This window comes from Lupinus angustifolius, unplaced genomic scaffold, assembly GCF_001865875.1.
Source record: "Lupinus angustifolius cultivar Tanjil unplaced genomic scaffold, LupAngTanjil_v1.0 Scaffold_605, whole genome shotgun sequence".
NCBI lineage: Eukaryota > Viridiplantae > Streptophyta > Magnoliopsida > Fabales > Fabaceae > Lupinus > Lupinus angustifolius.
In genome coordinates this window covers 24850-47030 of record NW_017727935.1, presented here as the reverse complement: position 1 = coordinate 47030, position 22181 = coordinate 24850, and the positions used below count along the sequence as shown (strand labels likewise).

Below are 22181 nucleotides of genomic sequence, written 5' to 3'. Positions count from 1 at the left end.
TATATATATATATATATATATATATATGTATTAGTAGGTTATTTTAAAACACGGAAGGAATTATGTATTATTAATGACAAAATTAAGGATTTAATATATATACTGACATTGTAAGTGTTTTTTACACTGTCAGTAAATCATTCATCATTAATTTGTTAACCATCCGTGACTCTCAAATAAAAATAATACAAATCAGTGATGAATGATGTGCCGACAGTGTAAAAATTTTACACTGTCAGTGCACATATTTCAAACTCCAAAAATAATATTCACATTGACAGGAAAAATATTTTCTAATTATTGATATCACATATATCTTTTATGTCTTCTTTTTTTTGTACATATCTTTTATGTCTTGATAATAATTGACCTAGACAAAAACAAAATATCTAATCACCGCACATTTTTTAGATTTGATTCCAAACACTGATTCCAAACAAATATCTAATCAAATTTGAATACGTTAGCGGCAGGAAACATATTTATTTGATTTTGTAATGTTAGTCTATTATTTAATTTTGTAATCTTAATTATTATGCAAATCTAAATTAAGATGAAATGAGGGGTTGGGAAGAATGAAAAAGGAGAGAGCGTAAATAGATAGTTAAGTAGGAAAAAAAGTAAGAATGTGGCCATATTTTGATGAAAAGACGGAACTAAAGATGCTAAAGAGTAAAGATAGAAAGAAGAAATAAAAGTGAAGTGAAGTGAAGAAGTGAGAGAGAAACAGAGAAGTAGAGTAAATCATTATCATGGCATTTTCTCTCACTATTTTGGTCCTACTTCTCTTCCTCCACATCCTTGCCTTTGTCCTTGCCATTGGCGCCGAACGACGTCGCAGCGAGGTAAATCTCTCTCACTCTCTCTCCACTTCATTTTATTTCTTTTCAATTTTCTGTAACGGAATCTGCAATTAAGCTAGCTCTAGGAGGAGATTCCTTTAATCTGCTTTATTTTCAGGCGAAAGTAGTTCCCGATGAATACGACAACCGAACTTACTGCCTTTACACCACCGATGCTTCCACCGTGTACGGCTTGTCGGCGTTTGTACTCTTGCTCCTCAGCCAAGCGGTGGTTAACGCCGTCACCAGATGCCTTTGCTGCGGCAAAGGCCTCGTCTCCGGTTGCTCTTCTACTTGCGCTGTCCTTCTCTTCGTTATCTCCTGGTAATTTTCAATATTTTGGGCAAATATCAAAACCCTATCGATTTATCTTAAATTTACCTATATTTTATTTAAATTAGTTCAATTAAAATTGCTAGTAGTTGAAACACATAGTTTTGAACCAGAGATTAGTAAACTAAATGCCTACATGGACTTCACTCAAGCTATATCATTTTGCAATAAAAAATAAATTGTATTGAGGTCTCTCTTACATAGGAGCTTAGAGATTTATGAGAATATTTTACAAACCAAAGTATGAGAGGAGTCCATGAGGTACTGAACTGTTTAGGTAAAAAGTGTTGGATTGGAAGAAATTTGAATGTAGTTATTATACTGTGAAATCAGGATCAGTTTTTTGGGGGCGGAGGCATGCTTGTTAGCAGGGTCAGCAAGGAACGCATACCACACAAAGTACACAGGTGATTATTTGAAACATGATTTGTACTCGTGTGCCACCCTCCGAAAAGGTGTATTTGCTGCAGCGGCTGCCTTGACCTTGTTCTCTATGTTGGCTTCAATTCTCTACTACTGGGCACACTCCAGAGCTGACACTGGTGGCTGGGTTAAGCACCGCGATGAAGGTCTTGGTTTGGCCACACAGCATCACCACCACCAAGGTCCTGAGTTTGACAAAGCCTGAGATTTATTGCTGTTATTGGAATTTCAACTTTGAATAGAGTGGGCTTAATTACTTGAAATATACAAAACCTGAGATTTGGTAGCTTTTTTGTTGTATAACTATAAGTAATGATGGGGCTAAAAGAAGATTTATGTATTAATGGGAGAATATATAATATTTATGCTGGAATAGGAGAATGCTTGAAACGATATATATAAGTATAAGTAGTATTGTTTGTTCATATATTAAAACTTCTACTGTGAAACTTTGAAAGCTCGTTGCTGTTGGAACGTTTAGGTTCCAACTATTTACTTGTGTCTCAGTTGCTTGCATTATTATGTAATACAATTTTATTCTTAAAGCTTTCCTTCTAGTTGAGATTCACCAACACATTGGCTTTTCTTGGTCCATCACTGGATTCCTAGTTTATTAGTGTGTGAGTTAGGTTTAGGTATTTGAGGCATATTATTCATTATCTAATTGTGTGGTTGTTATATTTTTCCACTTATATCTCGATATCTGAAATTGGTGTTTATTTGTCTATCACAATAGCTGTGCTGAAATCTGAATTTCTGGAGCAGAAAATTGAAATGTCATAGACAATAGACATGTTGGCAACTTGGCATTATTTATTTATGATGGCCCTACAGTATGGATCGCTGTTCTATGTACTTTTTTATTTTGAAGTTTTTAATATTTGTTTACTTGGTTTTGATTTTAATGCTCCACTTAAATTTTGGATGAAAAATGCTAACATGGAGATATTAAATCCTTAAACAAATACAATGACTAAAATCAATGTGAGAAGAAATTGATTTTAGTCCCATGTTTTTATATTTTTAAGTATTTAATCCTTCAATAATTAGCATATTTTATCTAAGCGAGGACTAAAAAAAGCCATTTAAACTTAATATCAAAATGAGACATAAAAGTAGCGACCAAAATAATTTATAATCATATGTTTTTGGTGCATGATGCATTTGTGTCTCAATAGAAAAGTCCAATATGTCTTCAAAAATTGACACATTATTTTATTGTATAATGATATTATTATTTTTATGTTGTTTTATTTATAGGTAGATTGGTTAAACAATGACCCCAAAGAAACAAATTTCAACTAGTAGAGGAGAAGGTGCTCCCAGTAATGATATTGCTTGACACTTAGGAGTTAGGAATGGGTATACATGGGAAGAGTTCAAATAATGTGACTTGCAAATTTAGTGTAAGAGAAATAGTTGGTGGAATAATGCCGTTAGAACTTAGATAAAGTGAAAGGTTCATTTGGTGACATGAGAAGTGAAAGGTTGAAATTTTGTAAGAGAAAATATGAAAGCTTTTGGTGGATAAAAAATAAAAAAGAAAAATATCAAATCAATGATAAAGACATTGAGAAAATTTTATGAGAGACAACGGAGAAATCGGTAATAAATGTGTGACTTTCGCTTTTATAACGGCCCATTACTGTCTTGCTCACTAAATTAATTCACATTACGTAATCACCATTCACCAACTCCATAGATTGTTCACAAATAATCACACTATTTTGTTACACTATGTTCTCGTGGTGATCATTAATTCAGCATTATTTCTTTTTTAGTGGCAACAATAATTGAAGAGGCTGGGTTTCTACCATATTTTCTCTTTATTTATTAATAATATAACAAACAGTCGATATCTATTTACTTCGAAGATTTTTCAAGACTCAACCTGACTGAGTCATATTTTATTATATTTTCGATGTACCAAATAATATTTTTTTTATCCACAAGATTCGAACCCGACACATTACTTAAAGGGAATCAAGTACAACTTGAACCAACTGGTGATGTACCAAACAATATATTATATTACGTTAGTATTGAAAACACAAACTTTTCTTATTGTCAGCCATAAAAGGAAACAAAAATCCAACAAATTCAATATCATTTAAAAGTTTAGATATTACAATTTCACCTGAAAAAGAAACTGATAAAAGGTATCTTTGGATGAAATTAAGGTTGTTACCGAAGAAATATTTGCTGACAAATTAGAATATTAGGATAACAAAAATCATTTGATGATCGTTTCATCTTAAGCTATTTCCAGTTTAAGTTTTCATATGTTATCTGGGCATTCCCACACGGATAGGTATGGATCATTTGAAAAATCTCAAAAGCCATTATGTCATATCATGTCTTATCTATCTTATTAATATTAGTAAAGGAACTTAAACAATTTGAAACAAGAGTTTGGACAAGCTATCTATGAAATATGAGGATTATTGTAACCATAGTAGGCTTGCAAATTTCTCAAGATCTTTTTAATACACTTGTAGTGATATTCCTAGTTTATACTTTAGAGTGAGAAAAAATTAAGCATATCTTCTATATCAAAATCAGTATTACTTAATATATCATTTGATACTTATTGGTTATAAAATATAAAGTTATTATGTGTTTAATTTATATTTTACTTTTTTTCCAATAAAAAATGAATTTTGAGACAACAAATGTGGCTCTCAAAAAAAAGAAAAACCATATTGCCTTGTCCTCCATTTCATCAGTAGATTCTACCCACTTTATTCATATAGTGCTTGGTCCCTTATAAAATTAGTTATTAATTGTACCTTTGTTAAACAAGTTGATGACCTTGATTATGTTATTACTAGATTTTTCTAGTCTAATCTACGGTTCACAATATTAGCTTTGTAATTAAGCAAGGCGACTATGATTTTAGCTAATATCCAAATTATACCAACCCATCATTGTGGTAGGTTAGCACATTGCTTTTGAAGGTGTTAATTCTTTAGTCACAACCTATCATTTCACTTTTTTGACTGACCAAAGAAAGAATATTCCTTGGTCTTTCAGGTATATGACAAAATATCCCTCTCGGGATATATGAATTTGTATCACCATAAAATAAGAAGACATTTTTGTTATTGCAATTATTTTTTAAGGAAATGGAGCAAGGGTGAAACCTTTTTTAGTGAACTATATGGTTAAAAATGTTGTTTTTGTTATATTAACAATTATGGGACTTTTTATTACATGATTTTTTTTATAATATAACTCCTTCAATAACTCTGCAAATTTTTTTCGAATGCCATTGTTTTCTAAGCCCAATATCCTTAATCAGGAGGGTAGTCAAATGATATTATTATGAGTTTAAAATCTGTGCACTGACAGTGTAAAGTTTTTTATATTGTCAACACATCATTTATTATTGATTTGAATTACTTTTGTTGAGAGTCAATGATGGTTAATAAATCAACAGTTGATGATTTGCTGACAATGTAAAAAACACTTATACTCTCAGTGGATATATATTAAATCATATTATTATGACTAATTATTTTATGTTAAAATGGTTAAGCTCTTCTCCGATATTAGCCCAGATTTCAATATATATTACTTATAAATATTTAATGGTACAGATTTTTCTTATTTTTAAATTAAAGAAGAAAAAATAACTAAATTATGTGTCATCTCACTTTCAAGGACAGGAGTGGAGGCGTGGAGCCCATTTATGTTAAAAGTACTCCCAAATTAATTACTATGGAAATTGAGATACGTTAGATCTAGGGTCATTAGACCCACACTATACAGTATAAAATCCCTGAGAATACAAATTAGCATATCAACCAGTAACACGTACGATTATTATTCACTGTTATAGAAGCAAAATTAAAGATGTATAAAGAAATGACAACTGGGTAAAAATAAAAAGAAAATATCAGTAATTGTAGTAACATGTTAATAGTTCCAAACATGTATGACGCATGCGGCATGGGGGCAGAGAGGGGTAGTGTCCCATCAGCAATGATTACAATTTACAAGGGTAGTGAAGCATTCAAGTTCAGTGGACACTATCACTCAACGTCACCAACCAACTTGATCTTTTTTTGAACAAATGATTGCTTGATTATACTATGGTCTAATATGTTATTAATGATGACTAAATAAGACCCATAGTAATAATATAAAAAATATGTAATATATAGATAGTTAAGAATTAATAATGATTAATATAAATAGTGAATAATATAATAATATTATATATGATTAGTATATAAATTATTTTCTCAAGAAAAAACTTTTACATTGACTGCCAATTATGTATCTCCTTAGAAGTTCCTCTCTGCCACTGATTCTATGCATCTTTTCTCTTTCAAAATCAGAATATAAAGCTAGTATTTGGTTGCCTCTAACTCAAATCAACATTTTCATTACGTCATGCCAAGCTTTAATCAAATTGTATGGGAGAGAAATGATTAAAGCTGGAAAATACCATTCCAATTAATTGTTTTCCTTTTCATTCATGCAATTAATATATGGCCAAACTTGTGATATGTTAAATTCTTCCGTTAAAGTTCAATTTTTTTACCACTTTATGATTTTAGATCACAAATGAGTAACTTGGTTGCAAATATTCTTTTGGTAAATTTGTACTACATTTAAAAAAAATTCAAAGCGTTGGTCTAGTAGTATAAAGTCCTACTGGATCTTCAAAGGCTGATAGTTCGATTCCTGATAGCGATACTTGTTAAGAGGGACAACCACAAACCTCAAAAGAAATTAGTTCCTTAACAAAAAAGGTGAGAAAATACTTGTATTAGTACCAAAAAACTTATATTTATACATTATTGTTTTTGCCCTCCACATTTTTGTTGGATATATGTTGGATTAGCTATGGATTGCAATATATATTTGATATATAAAGTTAGTTTTATATTTTTATTAATACTTTTGTATTATTTTATCAAATCACAAAATAAACTTGACTAAGAATTTTATGACATGTGTCAAATACGGAGTTCATCATTTTTATTATTTGTCTTTTAATTTATATGAAGTGAACATTTGATTTGATAATTCGTATTACATGTCTTTAAATTATATTTTGGTTCTAAAATAGGTAAATCAAACATGTAGAATACATTCTCTTTAAGGTGATTCAGCCTCCACATGATATATTCTTTCTCCAAGAGCAATTAAATTTCATCGTTAATCACTATTTCCTAAAATTGTTGATGTGAAATAAAACAAATTAAGAAGGTGCAAAAGAAATCAAGAGAGTGGTAAAAGTGTAGAAAGTGCAAAAGAAATTAAAGTAGACATAAAAGTAAAAATATAATTAATCACTAATTTATTCATTCACACTAAAGTTATCCAAACTATCACATAAGATTCTCATCCAACAATATAAGTGAGGATGAGCAAGACTCGATCATACTTACTCATCAGTTTGACTTGATCATGATCAGGTTCAAACATGGTTGAGTTTCAACAGGTGTAGGACTGAGTTTGAGTTCAAAAATTAGACTAATACAATATTTAGGATCGGGTAAGAGATGAACATGACCCGACCAATATCATAGTCAAACATTTATCATATTTGTATGTGTATCATATTTGTATGTGTATCTATTCAATTGTGCATATAATAATAACATTTATTTTGGTTATATATATATATATATATATATATATATACGATTAACAAAATAACTACATGTAACTTTTCACATGTCCAACTACATATATAAATAATAATTATTGAAAAGACTTTATGTAAATGGATGAGATGAAAGATAACATAGGAAACTATCACAATTAAAAACAAAAAAAGGATAGGTTGTAAAAAGGACTCATAAATAACCACAAAAAAAAAATTCATATAAATCAGGAAAGTTGATGTTGATGCGAATATATTAGTTTGTATGATATTTTCATCTATAATAATACTACATCCATTTAAAAAATATTGCTAACTTTTAAATAGTTTTCCTTACATTTTTTATGATTGCTTTGACAAAAGGTATAAAATTTGAAGAATGTAATATATGGAATGATGTAGAATATAGACAAAAAATGTCTGAAAGTGTCCAACACACATACCTGTTGGACATAGTCATTGACAGCTATTGTGAAATGTTGATGGATCCTAGAGTGCCATCTGCTAAGCTAATGTTAGATGTAATTTCCCACCACGTAGCGTAAGCATGGACGTATTGATTAACCTAATAACTAACACTTTCTCGTTAAGGCTAAACAAGTTTTTTAATTTGTTTGCCAAGCTAATATCTGATAAAACTAATTGAGTATAACATTGACGTTGCTGAATAAGCGGCAATATGCATGATGTTTGAGATAAGGTAGAACCCGAACTTGGTGTTAAATCTTAATATTAGTCATCGGATTATACACTCAATCAGATGATTTACTTAAAAATTTAAAATTATAACACTATTCTAATATTTTGTTTTACCCTACTTCAAAAATTGATGAAAAATGTAGAATTATACATATCTATTAATTATATAAAAATTTATATTTATATATAATTATATATTTATAGATACAAATATTAATTAGGTATGAAATCAGTCAGTAACCCAAACAATTTTATCAGTTAAACTTAATAATAGATCTCTTTCATTTTGATGTCTTGATTTTGGTTTCACAGTATTGTACTAAAGATAAAAAAAATAGATAAGAATTGTATTGTATGAGTTTTATATATCATTATTGAATCGTTCATGTTTAATAATCATTGATTTTTCAGAAAAAATTATACAAAATAAACCATAAATAAAGTAATGAATGTGTATAAGTATTTATACTAATAATGCATATATATATTCCACTCAACTTAAATATCCTCCTAACTACTAAATATGATTTTTTTTAATGTTTTTTATATTACAAACAAAACGTAGAGAATTTGTATTTTCGTTTAAATTTTACTCATTAAATATTAAGATGATCGTGAGGATGACATGCTAAGAGAATATAGTTAACATTGTTAATTATTATCATGCAATGACTTTGTCAACAATTAAATATGGTTTTCCAAAACTGTCTTCCAATAATTAGGCTCCATGACTCCATCCATCTTCTATTTTCACTCAACTAATTAATGATTTGTGTTTCTAATCAATTATTATAACGATATTTTGTTAACAAAATTAATTAATTTATATATAACCTTGAAAATGATTATATAAAAAATCAAAATCTCAAAATAGTATTCTAAAAAAGCATTGTAGCCTTGTAGGTGGTATAAGACGCATTGTATTAGTAATTAAAATTCAGGAATCAGGATGCACATGAAATATGTTATTCTTTCCTAATAAACTAATGCGAGAATAATATGAAAATAAATTAATATTCATAAAACCCACAAACATATAATATTAAAAAGAAGACTTAAAAACCTTAAGAGCATCTTATTAAGAAGAGGGGAGAGGGTATTAATTTACGCCAGGAACATCAGCACAGCAAAAGCTAACTGACAAAGGTTGTGTGGTGTGATTGTTTCCATGTAGATGCCCTGGTTGTAATTCCGTGGTTGATTATCCATGTTGCAAATGCAGTTTTAATTAATGCTCTATTTTGTTAAGAATTAAATGATGTCTTACATTACCAGACTAACGTCTTGTTGGTCAATTATATTGAATTTTTTTTTGTTTTTCGTTGGTATTTTCGTATCGGAGACAATCTTTTCCGAGCTAGAACACCCATAAATATGAACCCGAAACTTTAATGAAACATGTGTCATTTGAAAGTAATTATATTTGTATTTCATCACACTGACCTTGAGTTAGGAGGAATCGATTAATGAAAAAAAACTCTTCAAATTGATGTTTTTTCTCTACTTAAGACGAGTGGATGTAATTACTCCAAGAGTAAGTTTTTCAAACTTATTTCATATTTTAGGTATCAATTTTATAGACATATAATGATTTAGATCTACTCACTAATTTAAACCATTGAATTTTTCTAAAATTAATGGTTAGGATGACAAATAAGTTAAAAAAACTTAATCGTGGAGCAAATAGATCTCTCCCTATTTAAGATTAGGTTTTCTTTAAGAGCGTTTTTATTTTGTGGGGAATAGATTCCAAACATCATGCTTACAAAAAACCACTATTTATTAATTATGTTAGACCTTAAATTAATTTAACTTCGGAGATGTGCTATTATTGATAATCCTATCAGTGGAAATTGCATTCCTTATTTTACATTTTTAAGTCATTTATTTTGCACTTCAGCATGTTCAGGATTTCAAAAAACAAATGAATTTTTTTTATAGCATGTTATTATAGCATGGAAAGAGAGTAACACATATCCTTAGTCCGAAAATATCATATATTATATATCTCTAGTTAGTCAGATTTTATTAAATAATATAAAAGCATTAGGTTTTGTACTCTCTTTTAAATGGATTCTTCATTGTAAAAAGTTTTAATTGGACAGAACAAGAAAGGAAACAATAAGGTGATATGTGTTTGAGATAGGAGAAAATGAGAAAAAAGAATGTAAAATTCCGACTATTTTAAATGGATTCTTCATTGTAAAAAATATTAATGTACAAAATACGGGATATAAATCACATTTTCAAACTAACAAATATAGTTATTATACTACTGTCGTGATAAATCAATGAATCATTGAAGATTTATACTATCATTATTGGCACTCTCTTCTCTGTGAGTAAGGCTCCTCTCCATTAATGGAGAGACAAGTAACACACAACATGTAATAACAATTTTACCCTTTTGTACATCATAAAAATATTTTTTTACCATTAAAAATGTGAACAAAACAATCACTTAATAGAGAGGATCCTTGTTCTTTCTATGTTATATACTATATCAATGAACCTTGAGAAGACGAAAAAACCAATGCAATTTTGTAGATCTTAAAAAGTCAAGCACGCACAACCTAAACCGGGGAGAATTCAGAGGAATCTATAATGGAAATGGATTAAAAAATGATGTAGCGGATCGAGGATTTTGAGAGAGGAATTGAAATCCTCTCCAATTGTGTACCATATGGTAATGGAATGTAAGAGAAATGAAATATTTAAAAAAAAATTAATTAAAAAATGTGGATCAGAACCATTGTCACATGTCTCATACTGGAGTTTCCAAAATGCATATAAATAAGCAATATATATAACTTTATATAATTAGTTGTTAATTCACAATTGTTGGTAGCAATCTCTTGAAAAGATTATACTAAATATGTTGTCTCATGTAAATAAAAATATGACATATTAATTAAAATATTTATAATTGGGGCTACATATAGGACATGATTTAGGAATTAGGATAAATCTCTATTCCAATCTCTTCAAAGAAATAATTTTTAAAAACAAAATTTAGAACAGTTGATTTTTTTCTAGTCCAATTGAGTAAACCAATTTCTGATCATTTTTATTATTTATTAATAAGCAGGGACACTAAATGTGGTGGGAGTGAGGCACCACAAGATTGTTAAATGGGGGTTGGTTAGGTGGAGTTAATTAATTAGAGTCATTATATGCTAATTTAACCGTAGTTAAGGATGTTGGATTCCACTGTGCTGTATGCTACGCATGTCATCACACAACACTAACATACAGTGTGAGACTGTGGCTGTGGGGAGAGTGATAGAATCAAGTTCCTTACATAAAGACATCACCTTTGTCGTTGGTTGGGTGTAAACATATCACTATGAAGTTCCTTTTTTGTTAGACAAAAGTAAAAGAAAAGGTATTCATTCCTAGTAGAGTTGACGCCATTGCCCACTAAGGTGTGTGTGTGAGAAAAGAAGAATCTCTTGGACAGTGTCTCTTTCATCTCTCAACTTATATTATCTTTCTCTTTCTTCTTACCTTCAAGGTTAGGATTTTTAATTGATGTTGTTAAGTGCTTCTTCCTTACTTGGTTCTTCTATTTGTTCAATTAGCTGATTTGTTAGTTTAGCCTCTTTTGAGCTTCTATGTGCATCAATGGAAGATGGGTTACTCATGATCTTGTCTATAACTTGCTTTTAAAATTAGATTTAAGAATTTAGAGAGGAATCTTAACATTGCTCCAATTTTCAGTGTTGCTGGATGATTTCTTTATCGGTCTGTAAAATTTATTAGTTGTTAGATGGTGTTTTACCCGATTTAGTTCATCGGCAATAGTATCAATAAATCATAATGCTATTAATAGACACAAATGTTTCTACCTAGGATTTTCTCAAATTGTTGTTATTATAGGGGTATGTTCTGGTTGAATGTGGTATTCTTCGAAATACAATTTGTCAATGGTCTAAAAAAGTGTTTAATTATCGTCAAACCTGGCTGAAGGGGTTAATGAGTAAGGTTTTAGATTTTTAGATTTAACTGCATATCTCTTTTCTTATGGGGGGTTTAACTGCATATCATCAAGACTAACTATCAAAGCTGAATCTTTTGAAATCCTGATGCCTAAGAAAATCTGTTAAGCCTTTCTATGGACTTTTATTGTAATGTAATATTGATATTGCTGTCCTAATTTGTTTCCAGACTTCAGAAATTGCATCCTTGTTATGGTTGTTTGAAGGATTGTGAACAGTCAATCTAAGCTTAATACAAAGCCGTCAAAATGGTTTCGAGGTCATATTCTAACTTGTTAGAACTTACTTCTTGTGGCTCTCCAAGCTTTGGCCGCGAGAAGAAAAGGCTTCCACGAGTTGCGACCGTTGCTGGAGTACTGTCTGAACTAGATGATGAGGCCAGCAATAGTGCTGGCTCTGATGCTCCCTCATCCATCTCTCAGGATAGGATGATTATTGTTGGTAACCAGCTTCCTTTGAAGGCGCACAGAAAAGACGACGGCACATGGGACTTCACCTGGGATGAAGATTCGCTTCTCTTACAGCTGAAAGATGGTCTTGGTGATGATGTGGAAACTATCTATATCGGTTGTCTTAAAGAAGAAATTGAGCCTAGTGAGCAAGATGATGTTGCTCAGTACTTGCTTGACACTTTCAAATGTGTGCCCACATTCCTCCCTCCAGAGCTTTTTACCAAATTCTATCATGGATTCTGCAAGCAACATCTATGGCCTTTGTTTCACTACATGCTTCCACTGTCACCTGACCTCGGTGGTCGATTTGATAGGTCCCTTTGGCAAGCTTATGTTTCTGTGAACAAGATATTTGCGGATAAAGTGATGGAAGTGATTAGCCCTGATGATGACTTTGTGTGGGTTCATGACTACCATTTGATGGTTCTTCCAACATTTCTGAGAAAGAGGTTTAACAGGGTGAGGCTTGGATTCTTCCTCCACAGTCCATTCCCTTCCTCTGAGATATACCGAACCCTTCCTATCAGGGATGAACTTCTTAAAGCTCTTCTAAACTCTGACCTTATTGGATTTCATACTTTTGATTATGCCAGGCATTTCCTCTCTTGTTGCAGTAGAATGCTTGGGCTTTCTTATCAATCCAAGCGAGGCTACATTGGTCTTGAGTACTATGGAAGAACTGTAAGCATTAAGATTCTTCCTGTTGGTATCCACATCGGTCAGATTCAGTCTGTCATGAATCTTCCTGAGACAGAAAGCAAGGTTGCTGAATTACAAAACCGGTTCAGAGATCAAACCGTGATGCTTGGGGTGGATGACATGGATATCTTTAAAGGAATCAGCTTGAAACTTCTGGCCATGGAACAGTTGCTCTTACTACATCCTGAAAAGAGAGGGAAAGTTGTTCTAGTCCAAATTGCAAACCCTGCAAGAGGCCGGGGTAAGGATGTGCAGGAGGTACAGAGTGAAACTTATGCTACAGCGAACAGAATAAATGAAACATTTGGAAGGCCTGGATACACACCTGTAGTCTTGATTGATACACTTAAAAGTTATGAAAGAATTGCTTATTATGTGATTGCAGAATGTTGTCTTGTTACAGCAGTGAGAGATGGGATGAACCTTATACCGTATGAATATGTCATTTGTAGACAAGGAAGTGAGAAGATAGATGAGATTTTGGGGATAAGCCCGTTTACCCAGAAGAAGAGCATGCTGGTTGTGTCTGAGTTCATAGGGTGCTCCCCGTCATTAAGTGGAGCAATTAGAGTGAATCCGTGGAATACTGATGCTGTTGCTGAAGCTATGGATTCTGCACTAGTAGTCCCAGAGTCTGAGAAACAGATGAGGCATGAGAAGCATTATAGGTATGTTAGCACACATGATGTTGCATATTGGGCACGCAGCTTCTTGCAGGATCTGGAAAGGGCATGTAGGGATCATCTGAGGAGGAGATGCTGGGGAATTGGTTTTGGTTTAGGCTTTCGGGTTATCGCTTTGGATCCAAACTTTAGGAAGCTCTCTGTGGATCATATTGTTTCAGCTTATAAGAGGACCAAGCACCGAGCAATTCTTTTGGATTATGATGGTACTATGATTCAGCCTGGATCAATTAGTAACACACCTAATGCTGAAGCTGTTGGCATCTTGAATAGTTTGTGCAGTGATCCCAAGAACTGCGTTTTCATTGTGAGTGGAAAGGAGAGAAAAACTCTTACTGAATGGTTTCCCTCTTGTGAAAGACTGGGAATTGCTGCTGAACATGGTTATTTTGTGAGGTATGTCTTCTATCCTTATATGTGTGTTGGGGGACAGGGCTAGAGTGTGTAGGAACTGGGAACAGCATTAGGATTTTCTTTTACTCGTAAACTTTATGAATTTTATGAATGATGAAGTTCGGATCTTTAGTCCCAAATTTGGTGGATTGAAGATCATGTGGAGGAAAAGTAAAAAAATACTATTCTTCCGTGCTCAACTTAGGTTTCGTTTTCAGGACTAATCAGAATGCAGAATGGGAAACTTGTTTTTCTGTGCCTGATTTCGAATGGAAACAGATTGCTGAGCCAGTAATGCAGTTATACATGGAGACAACAGATGGTTCAAACATAGAGGCCAAAGAGAGTGCTCTTGTTTGGAACTACGAGTTTGCAGACCGAGATTTCGGTTCATGCCAGGCTAAGGAGCTTTTAGATCATCTGGAAAGTGTTCTTGCCAATGAACCTGTTTCTGTTAAAAGTGGTCCACACATTGTAGAAGTTAAACCTCAGGTCAGTAATATAAAGTTGTTTTTACACTCCTAATCTATTTTGAGGTCAGTAATATTTAGTTGAAGAAGCTTATATATTATATTTGTGATATTTAATGTAACCTGTTTAATCAGAAGGGATCCTTTTGAGTTTGGATTGTCAAGGTATACTGACTCTGATCATACTCATAAGAAGTTCACAACTATACTATACACTTCGTTGGTTAGATTGTTTCTAAATAAGTTGCCATGCAAAATGTTACAGGGCCTACATACCATAATTTACGAGATCCTGAACTTTTTCATCACTCCATGATTCTTCCATTCACCAATTGTTTATCATCAGTGGTTTCTTTGTTTGGGAACTTTCAAAATATGATATGTTCCAACTTCAACATAGAATCCTATGTTTATGTTCTGAGACCTTTTGTTACTTTTGGTGCAGGGTGTGAGTAAGGGTATTGTGGCAGAACGTCTTCTCTCAACAATGCAACAAAAGGGAGTTGTTCCAGATTTTGTTCTATGCATTGGGGATGACAGATCAGATGAGGACATGTTCGAGGTAATAGCGAGTGCAAGGGCTTCGCTCTCTCCGGTTGCTGATGTATTTCCTTGCACCGTCGGTCAGAAACCTAGCAAGGCAAAGTATTACTTGGACGACACAGGCGACATTTGGAGAATGTTACAAGGCCTTGCCGATGCTTCTGATAGCCTGCTAGACATTCTCCCTTGTGGCCTTGTCTTCATTAAGCATTTTGATCTGTAGCACACAGATCAAAATTTGTCTATACCAGGAAAATGTCTTGTTAAATTTCTAGATCTCTTTGATTTTCTGGCTGATTTGCTTTCATTTGTTGACATCCTAGTCTTGCCAGGTCATCTAATATGCAAAATGATATCCCAGCATTGTTGCAATATAATTATCAATAGTATCTAGTTCAGTAGGGTGTTATGCAAGTAGATAAATTGTATGGTGTATTTAACGTTTGTTGTCTCCAATGTTAATTCCGACCATATATAATAATGTGATTTTTGACTGGGAATGAATGCTAGGATTATGTTAAGTAAAGGTGAGAGCTCACTCCAGGCCTTTTTTAACTCATTTTTTCAATTAATGTATTTAGTCTATGACATCTGAGTCTTGCTGTTAGTTTTTCTTCTACCGCCTGTTTATAAGTTGAGTTTTAACGAGAGGAATGTAAAAGAAAAACTTTAAAGTCATGAAATATACTTCAATATGATTGTGAATCTTAATATTCTAACCCACAAATAAATCATTCTTAGATAAATAAACATGTTTGATAACAAAAATGATATAATATCACATTTAAACATGTTTGAAGTTTTTAGCTTTGATGGTTTTCACTGAGATGAACTGCACATTCATGCAAATTCCACTCATTTATTTAATATAGGATTAAAATGAAATTCGTCCTATACTAGTGTAAATAGAGGGATAATACAAGAATGAACTTGAGCATGAGATAGATAAATTTGTTTAACACAGGTTCGTTGAATTTAAAATCATGCTTACTGATTGTACACCTTTTTTTTCATTGATTATGGACCATGCACTTTTTTTATTTTTTATACTGTTTGAAGTTGAAAAGTAAGAATAAGCATAATTGGTTTATAAACTTCGTCACTTAATATTTAATGTCATGCATATATATATATACAGAGACATGGATCAAGGCTCCTTACAAAAAAGTACATTTTTAATAAAATAATAAATTGTTGCTGTAAAGGGTAAAGCGACTCTAAGGTACTGGGCATACCCTTATTATGATGGTGGGGTGTGCTCGATGGAATGAAAGTATGAAACTGTCTAGTTGCCCGTTACTATTAGATCTTGCTTATAAGATATTTTAATATGAAATATATAAATATATAATCATCAAATATGTGTAGGCCTTGATCTATTAATTTAGATATCTTAATTCACATCAAAAAATAAATATTTGATTACTTGATAAATTTGGTGATGGGTATTTGTTCGTCTAAGCACCATTATTTTGATCTTGTGAAAAAATGACCGGAGCTTTGCTTTGTAGTAATTATACATTTATACTTTATCTCTTTATTATTCTTAAACCAATTAAATCTCTTCCAATTTATGTTTAATTTAGGTTTCAGAAACATTAGTTTTATGTGTGGAAACTGATTTGAAGAGTTGAATTTTACATGTAATATAATATAATTATGAGTCTTACAGGAAATCTTAAGATTGAGTTATTCATTTTTAGAATTATTGCTTAGTAAGTCTTAATGTCTTATGATAATTGCACTTCACCCTTAACACATTACATATTTTTATTTTGGATATTTTGTTTGAAAAATAAATACAATATTATATTAATTAGATTAAAAATTTAGCAATATGGATTAAAGTCTTTAGTTGATTTTTTTCAATAAGTGGAAAGAAAAAAAATTATGTTCCCCCAGTGAATAAGTTGCATAGAGATTTCTTTTGCTAACCTAATTATATAATTTGAAACAGGATTTTCCATGGAAAGAAATATACAGGATTCGTTCATTTTTCTTCTTCTTAATTTGGCAATGATAAACTAATAATGATAGAAAAGGATAAAATATGTAGTAAAACCTAATTCAGAAATGTGGAGGACATAGTGGGTCTAATTAGTAGTAATTGCACTCATGTCTCCCTAACGGTTTAAAAACCATACAGAACAATCATCATTGTCTGATTTAATATAGTCTTCCTTTTAGCGCGTTCCTCTATTGCAACATCGCGCGCGTTCCTCTATTGCAACATCGCCATGCACATCAATGCACATATATGGATATATATTACTTTCTATACTATAGATATATCATCATATAAATCTTTCAACATATGAGAAAGTCACATATGTTTGGAAAGTATAATAAATACATGTTTTGGTTTTAGTTTTTATAATTAGCTGTAAACAACTCAAATTTATATAAATCATAACCATTGAGTGTCCTTTGTTGTTTTGCTTCTATATTTGTTTCCCTTTCTAACAAAAAAAACATGTAAACCTATTTAAATGAATGCTACATACTTGTTTAAAATTTGTGTTTATGGTGCTTTATAAATCTATTAATTTTTAAAGATAATTAGATAGTAAATACCACAAGTACTCACTTGTGTTAGTAAAATGCGTTTGTAGTTTCTTCTTTATATTACAAATTATTGACTTGATTAATAAAAGTTATTTTGTGAAACAAATGAAGGGAGATTTAGCTTTAAAATAGGAAGATTATAACTATTGATAGTTGGTCCACGAAAAGCTATTAATACTAAAAACTGTTAAAAAAATCAAAAATCCATGTAAAATTTTTACTCCCATTTAATTTGAAATTTAAGATCCCAAACCAAAATAACCAACTTTAATTGATAAGTAAATTAGTAAATAAAGAGTATAAATAAAATAATGGACCGACGAAATAACTAAAATCAGTGATATTTAATTATAATAGCTTTTCTGTAATCAAAACTATTAATCAATAAATATATTAAAGGAATGTAATAGTATAATATTATAACAAAATTAGGTATCAAACCTATTTTGATCATCAAATTTTTTGTGTTGATTCCTGAAAAGTTAAAAACTACGAATCATTTTTAAAATTATCAAATATATAGTTTTTTCAATTTTTTATAATGGATTGTAGAGATTATTTTAATAGTTGAGTGCCAATTTGAATTTTTAGTTTTATTTTATTTTTAGAAATTAAATTAATATATGAAAAGTTATGAGGAAGAAAATGAATTAATAATGTGATAGCCTAGTAGTCTAAAATTTTACTAAATCCTTAAAATGATCAAAAGTTCAATTCCTAAAAATAATATTTATTTAAAAAATAAATTTTTAAAAAAATGATTATTCCTTAAGAAATATGTGAGGAAATAGAAAAAATGATAGAGTTAATTATACTGACACCACATGAGTTTTACTGAAATTACACATTCACTTTTCTACACTTATATAAACCCCCAATACTTTTTATTATACTCACCACCTCCGCGTGAAAAATAAGTGTAATATTTAAAAAAAAATGTGACAAATGTAATTATGTTAAACAAAACATGGTATATTATGATAAAATCTAAATAATATACAACTCAATATATCTTTATTATTTTTTGTTATAAATGCATCAACAATTCTAAAGAGATATTGTTTAAATTGCTATTTACTATATCGTAATAAACCAAAAATAATAAAGAGGTATCGATTCATATATTATTTAGACTTGTCTCTACAATATATCATGTTTTGTTTAACTTAATTGCATTTATCACATTTTTTGTTTAAAAAATTACACTTATTTCTCATGCAGAGGTAGTAGTGTAATAAAAATATAAAAATTAGGAGAGTTGTGTAAACGTAAAAAAGTAAGGAGTGATTTATATAATTTCGCTAAAATAATATTCACTTAAATTCTAGGAAGAAGTTGACTTGGAAAGAGGGAGTACTCAGGTGATAAAGTGATACTCGTATGCCGTGAGAAATGTCCCCCCCTCTATATAACCATATACTTAATTTACCAACTTTGTTTCTCTTCCCGAGGCTAAGGGTCTTGCTTTCCCACTCTTCAACACTTCATTCACACTTCATAAACCATTCATTTTCTCTCACCTTAACCTCCTTTCTTTTTCTCCCCACCTTCTCTTTTCTGTCTAACACTCAAACAAAGCTACCTTAACTACCTTCCCTCACTCTGCTTCTTCTGTTCTTTCTGTCTTACTTTTTGCTCCAACGGTCACTAAGTTGGAGCTCAACAACATGTTCCATTTACTCTCCTTGTTTCTTCTTCTTCTTCTTCTTCTTTGCTGCAATTCTCTTGCACCTGTTGTTAATTCCCTCAATGCTGAAGCCTATGTGCTTTTAACACTTAAACAATCTCTCACAGACCCACAAGGGTCTATGAATAATTGGAATGTTTCTGATCAAAACCCATGTTCATGGAATGGCATTACTTGCAAGGACCAAAGTGTTGTCTCCATTAGTATCCCAAAAAGGAAACTTTATGGCTCTCTTCCTTCTAGTCTTGGATCTCTTTCTCAACTCCGCCATGTCAACTTCAGGAACAACAAGCTCTATGGAACTTTGCCTCCAGAACTATTTCAAGCTCAGGGACTTCAAAGTTTGGTGCTTTATGGCAATTCCTTTTCTGGGTCTGTTCCAAATGAGATACACAACCTCAGGTACCTTCAAACTCTAGATTTGTCGCAAAACTTCTTTAATGGGTCATTGCCTGCTACTATTGTCCAATGCAAGAGACTCACAACCCTTGTTCTTAGTGTAAACAATTTCACTGGCCCTTTGCCAGATGCATTTGGTACTGGTTTTTTATCTCTTCAAAAGCTAGACCTTTCTTTCAATCAGTTTAATGGTTCAATTCCTAGTGATATGGGAAATTTGTCAAGCTTACAAGGAACTGTTGATCTGTCTCATAATCATTTTAGTGGTTTAATCCCATCCACCCTTGGTAATCTACCTGAGAAGGTTTATATTGATCTTACTTACAATAATTTGAATGGTCCAATACCTCAAAATGGTGCTTTAATGAATAGAGGACCAACTGCTTTTATTGGAAATCCTGGTCTATGTGGCCCTCCTTTGAAGAATCCATGTGACTCTGATATTCCGGGTGCCAATTTAACTCCCCCAATTCCATTTCTACCTGATAGTAATCCATCTCAGGATATTGGTAATGGTTATGGGAAAAGCAAAGGGTTAACTAAGGGTGCTGTGGTTGGCATTGTTGTGGGTGATATAATTGGAATTTGCCTTTTGGGTTTGTTGTTCTCTTTCTGCTACTCAAGGGTTTATGGTTTTAATCAGGATCAGGATGAGAATGTTGTTAATAAGGGAACGAAAGGAAGGATAGAGTGCTTCTGCTTCAGAAAGGATGAATCTGAGGCCTTATCTGATAATGTTGAGCAGTATGATATTGTCGCATTAGATAATCAAGTGGCCTTCGATTTGGATGAGCTTCTCAAGGCTTCAGCTTTTGTTATTGGTAAGAGTGGAATAGGGATTATGTACAAGGTGGTGCTTGAAGACGGGCTTGCCTTGGCTGTGAGAAGATTGGGTGAGGGAGGTTCACAAAGGTTTAAAGAGTTTCAAACAGAAGTAGAAGCAATAGGGAAGTTAAGACATCCAAATATTGCGACTCTAAGAGCGTATTACTGGTCTGTTGATGAGAAGCTTCTCATATATGACTACATATCCAATGGAAACCTTGCTACAGCAATTCATGGTAAGTTTCATTAAGGGCAAGCCTCTTTTTCCCTTTATCTATTGCCAATTGGCATTTTGTGAAGTTTTTTGTACTTTGTCTGACACTTGTTCATTTGATTGTTTGGTTCCATTTAATGACTTCAGGTAATGCAGGACTTGCCACATCTACACCGCTATCTTGGTTGTATCGATTAAAAATCATGAAAGGAACTGCAAAAGGGTTGGCCTATCTCCATGAGTTTAGCCCCAAGAAATATGTCCATGGAGACCTGAAGCCAAGTAACGTACTTATTGGACATAACATGGAACCCCACATTTCTGATTTTGGACTCGGGCGCCTTGCCATTATCGCTGGAGGGTCCCAAACCTTGGAATCCAACCACGTCGCTGCTGAGAAACCACAAGAAATAAGACAAAACAGCATGTCCACAGAAGTTACACCTAATGTTTTCGCAACTGGTTATCAGGCTCCAGAGGCAATGAAGGTGGTGAAGCCATCACAGAAGTGGGATGTTTATTCATACGGTGTGATTTTGTTAGAAATGATCACAGGAAGATTACCTATTGTCCAAGTAGGTAACTCAGAAATGGACCTTGTTCAGTGGATTGAGTTCTGCATTGAGGGAAAGAAGCCACTTTCAGATGTATTAGACCCTTATTTAGCTGAAGATGCAGATAAAGAAGATGAAATAATTGCAGTGTTGAAGATTGCAATGGCTTGTGTCCATAGCATCCCTGAAAAGAGACCTACAATGAGGCATGTGCTTGATGCTTTGAATAGATTATCTATTTCCTCTGACTGAGAAACTGTGAATCCTGTTCATCTGTGAAACTTTTGCTTTTACTGTTGGTGATGTTTAAGGTTTGCAAGCTGCTAGGATTTGCATAAGTTTTGCTACAAGTGTGAAACTTTTCCCTTTATTGTTTATTTTTGTCTTTATACATGAATTGTGTTGGTCTGCTACTCTGCAGTGCATTCTTAATTTAGAGAATTAATTTATGTTCTTTCTGTTCAGTTAGCTGGTATTCTATCTAGTCTGATCTATGTATATAAAATATTTCTTCATCTTAAACCACATTATTTAATATACTTTTAATTTGTTTTTTTTTTCTTTATTCATTCTTTGGCGGAAGATTAATGTGTCTATTGTTCCTCTTGATTTTTTAATGTAGAACTTAAAATACGAATAATCTTACATGATACAACAAAGAATGTCAGATTGCATGCCATACTAAGACTTTATGTCATACATTTGTATCAATATATATGTCACACTATTAAAAGTATAATTAAATGAACGAATAACTAAAGACAAGCAAAAGAGTTCTGAAT

General features: G+C 32.0%; 3 protein-coding genes across 6 annotated transcripts; all 3 read left to right on the top strand.

Annotated features, from left to right (window-relative positions):
- Positions 1-678: 678 nt before the first annotated feature.
- LOC109341732 lies at positions 679-2155 on the top strand. The gene is made up of 3 exons (XM_019579691.1): positions 679-845; positions 961-1166; positions 1509-2155. The coding sequence occupies exons 1-3, from the start codon at positions 753-755 to the stop codon at positions 1801-1803; spliced, it is 594 nt and encodes a 197-aa protein (XP_019435236.1). The 5' UTR covers positions 679-752; the 3' UTR covers positions 1804-2155.
- Positions 2156-11188: 9033 nt separating this feature from the next.
- Positions 11189-15673, top strand: LOC109341730 (alpha,alpha-trehalose-phosphate synthase [UDP-forming] 5-like). Of its 3 annotated transcripts, none has more exons than XM_019579688.1 (5): positions 11189-11342; positions 12085-14145; positions 14361-14634; positions 15058-15400; positions 15452-15673. In XM_019579688.1, the coding sequence occupies exons 2-4, from the start codon at positions 12164-12166 to the stop codon at positions 15376-15378; spliced, it is 2577 nt and encodes an 858-aa protein (XP_019435233.1). In that variant the 5' UTR covers positions 11189-11342; positions 12085-12163; the 3' UTR covers positions 15379-15400; positions 15452-15673. The 3 variants fall into 3 exon arrangements, with proteins under 3 accessions (XP_019435233.1, XP_019435232.1, XP_019435234.1); XM_019579687.1 differs by having other exon boundaries at positions 11302-11431; XM_019579689.1 differs by lacking the exon at positions 11189-11342 and adding an exon at positions 11449-11552.
- Positions 15674-19153: 3480 nt separating this feature from the next.
- On the top strand, positions 19154-21924 carry LOC109341733 (receptor protein kinase-like protein ZAR1). Of its 2 annotated transcripts, XM_019579693.1 has the most exons (3): positions 19154-20867; positions 20993-21681; positions 21739-21924. In XM_019579693.1, exons 1-2 carry the CDS (start codon positions 19388-19390, stop codon positions 21649-21651), a joined length of 2139 nt encoding a protein of 712 aa, XP_019435238.1. In that variant the 5' UTR covers positions 19154-19387; the 3' UTR covers positions 21652-21681; positions 21739-21924. The 2 variants fall into 2 exon arrangements, with proteins under 2 accessions (XP_019435238.1, XP_019435237.1); XM_019579692.1 differs by having other exon boundaries at positions 20993-21924.
- The last annotated feature ends 257 nt before the right edge of the window (positions 21925-22181 follow it).

Excerpts from the sequence above, each read along its gene's own strand:
- LOC109341730 (XM_019579688.1), top strand. The coding sequence starts at position 12,164 with ATGGTTTCGAGGTCATATTCTAACTTGTTAGAACTTACTTCTTGTGGC. Across the intron at positions 14,146-14,360 it reads GAACATGGTTATTTTGTGAG|GACTAATCAGAATGCAGAAT; the intron begins GTATGTCTTCTA and ends TTTCGTTTTCAG. Across the intron at positions 14,635-15,057 it reads TTGTAGAAGTTAAACCTCAG|GGTGTGAGTAAGGGTATTGT; the intron begins GTCAGTAATATA and ends CTTTTGGTGCAG.
- LOC109341733 (XM_019579693.1), top strand. The coding sequence starts at position 19,388 with ATGTTCCATTTACTCTCCTTGTTTCTTCTTCTTCTTCTTCTTCTTTGC. Across the intron at positions 20,868-20,992 it reads CCTTGCTACAGCAATTCATG|GTAATGCAGGACTTGCCACA; the intron begins GTAAGTTTCATT and ends TAATGACTTCAG.
- LOC109341732 (XM_019579691.1), top strand. The coding sequence starts at position 753 with ATGGCATTTTCTCTCACTATTTTGGTCCTACTTCTCTTCCTCCACATC. Across the intron at positions 846-960 it reads CCGAACGACGTCGCAGCGAG|GCGAAAGTAGTTCCCGATGA; the intron begins GTAAATCTCTCT and ends CTTTATTTTCAG. Across the intron at positions 1,167-1,508 it reads CTTCTCTTCGTTATCTCCTG|GATCAGTTTTTTGGGGGCGG; the intron begins GTAATTTTCAAT and ends CTGTGAAATCAG.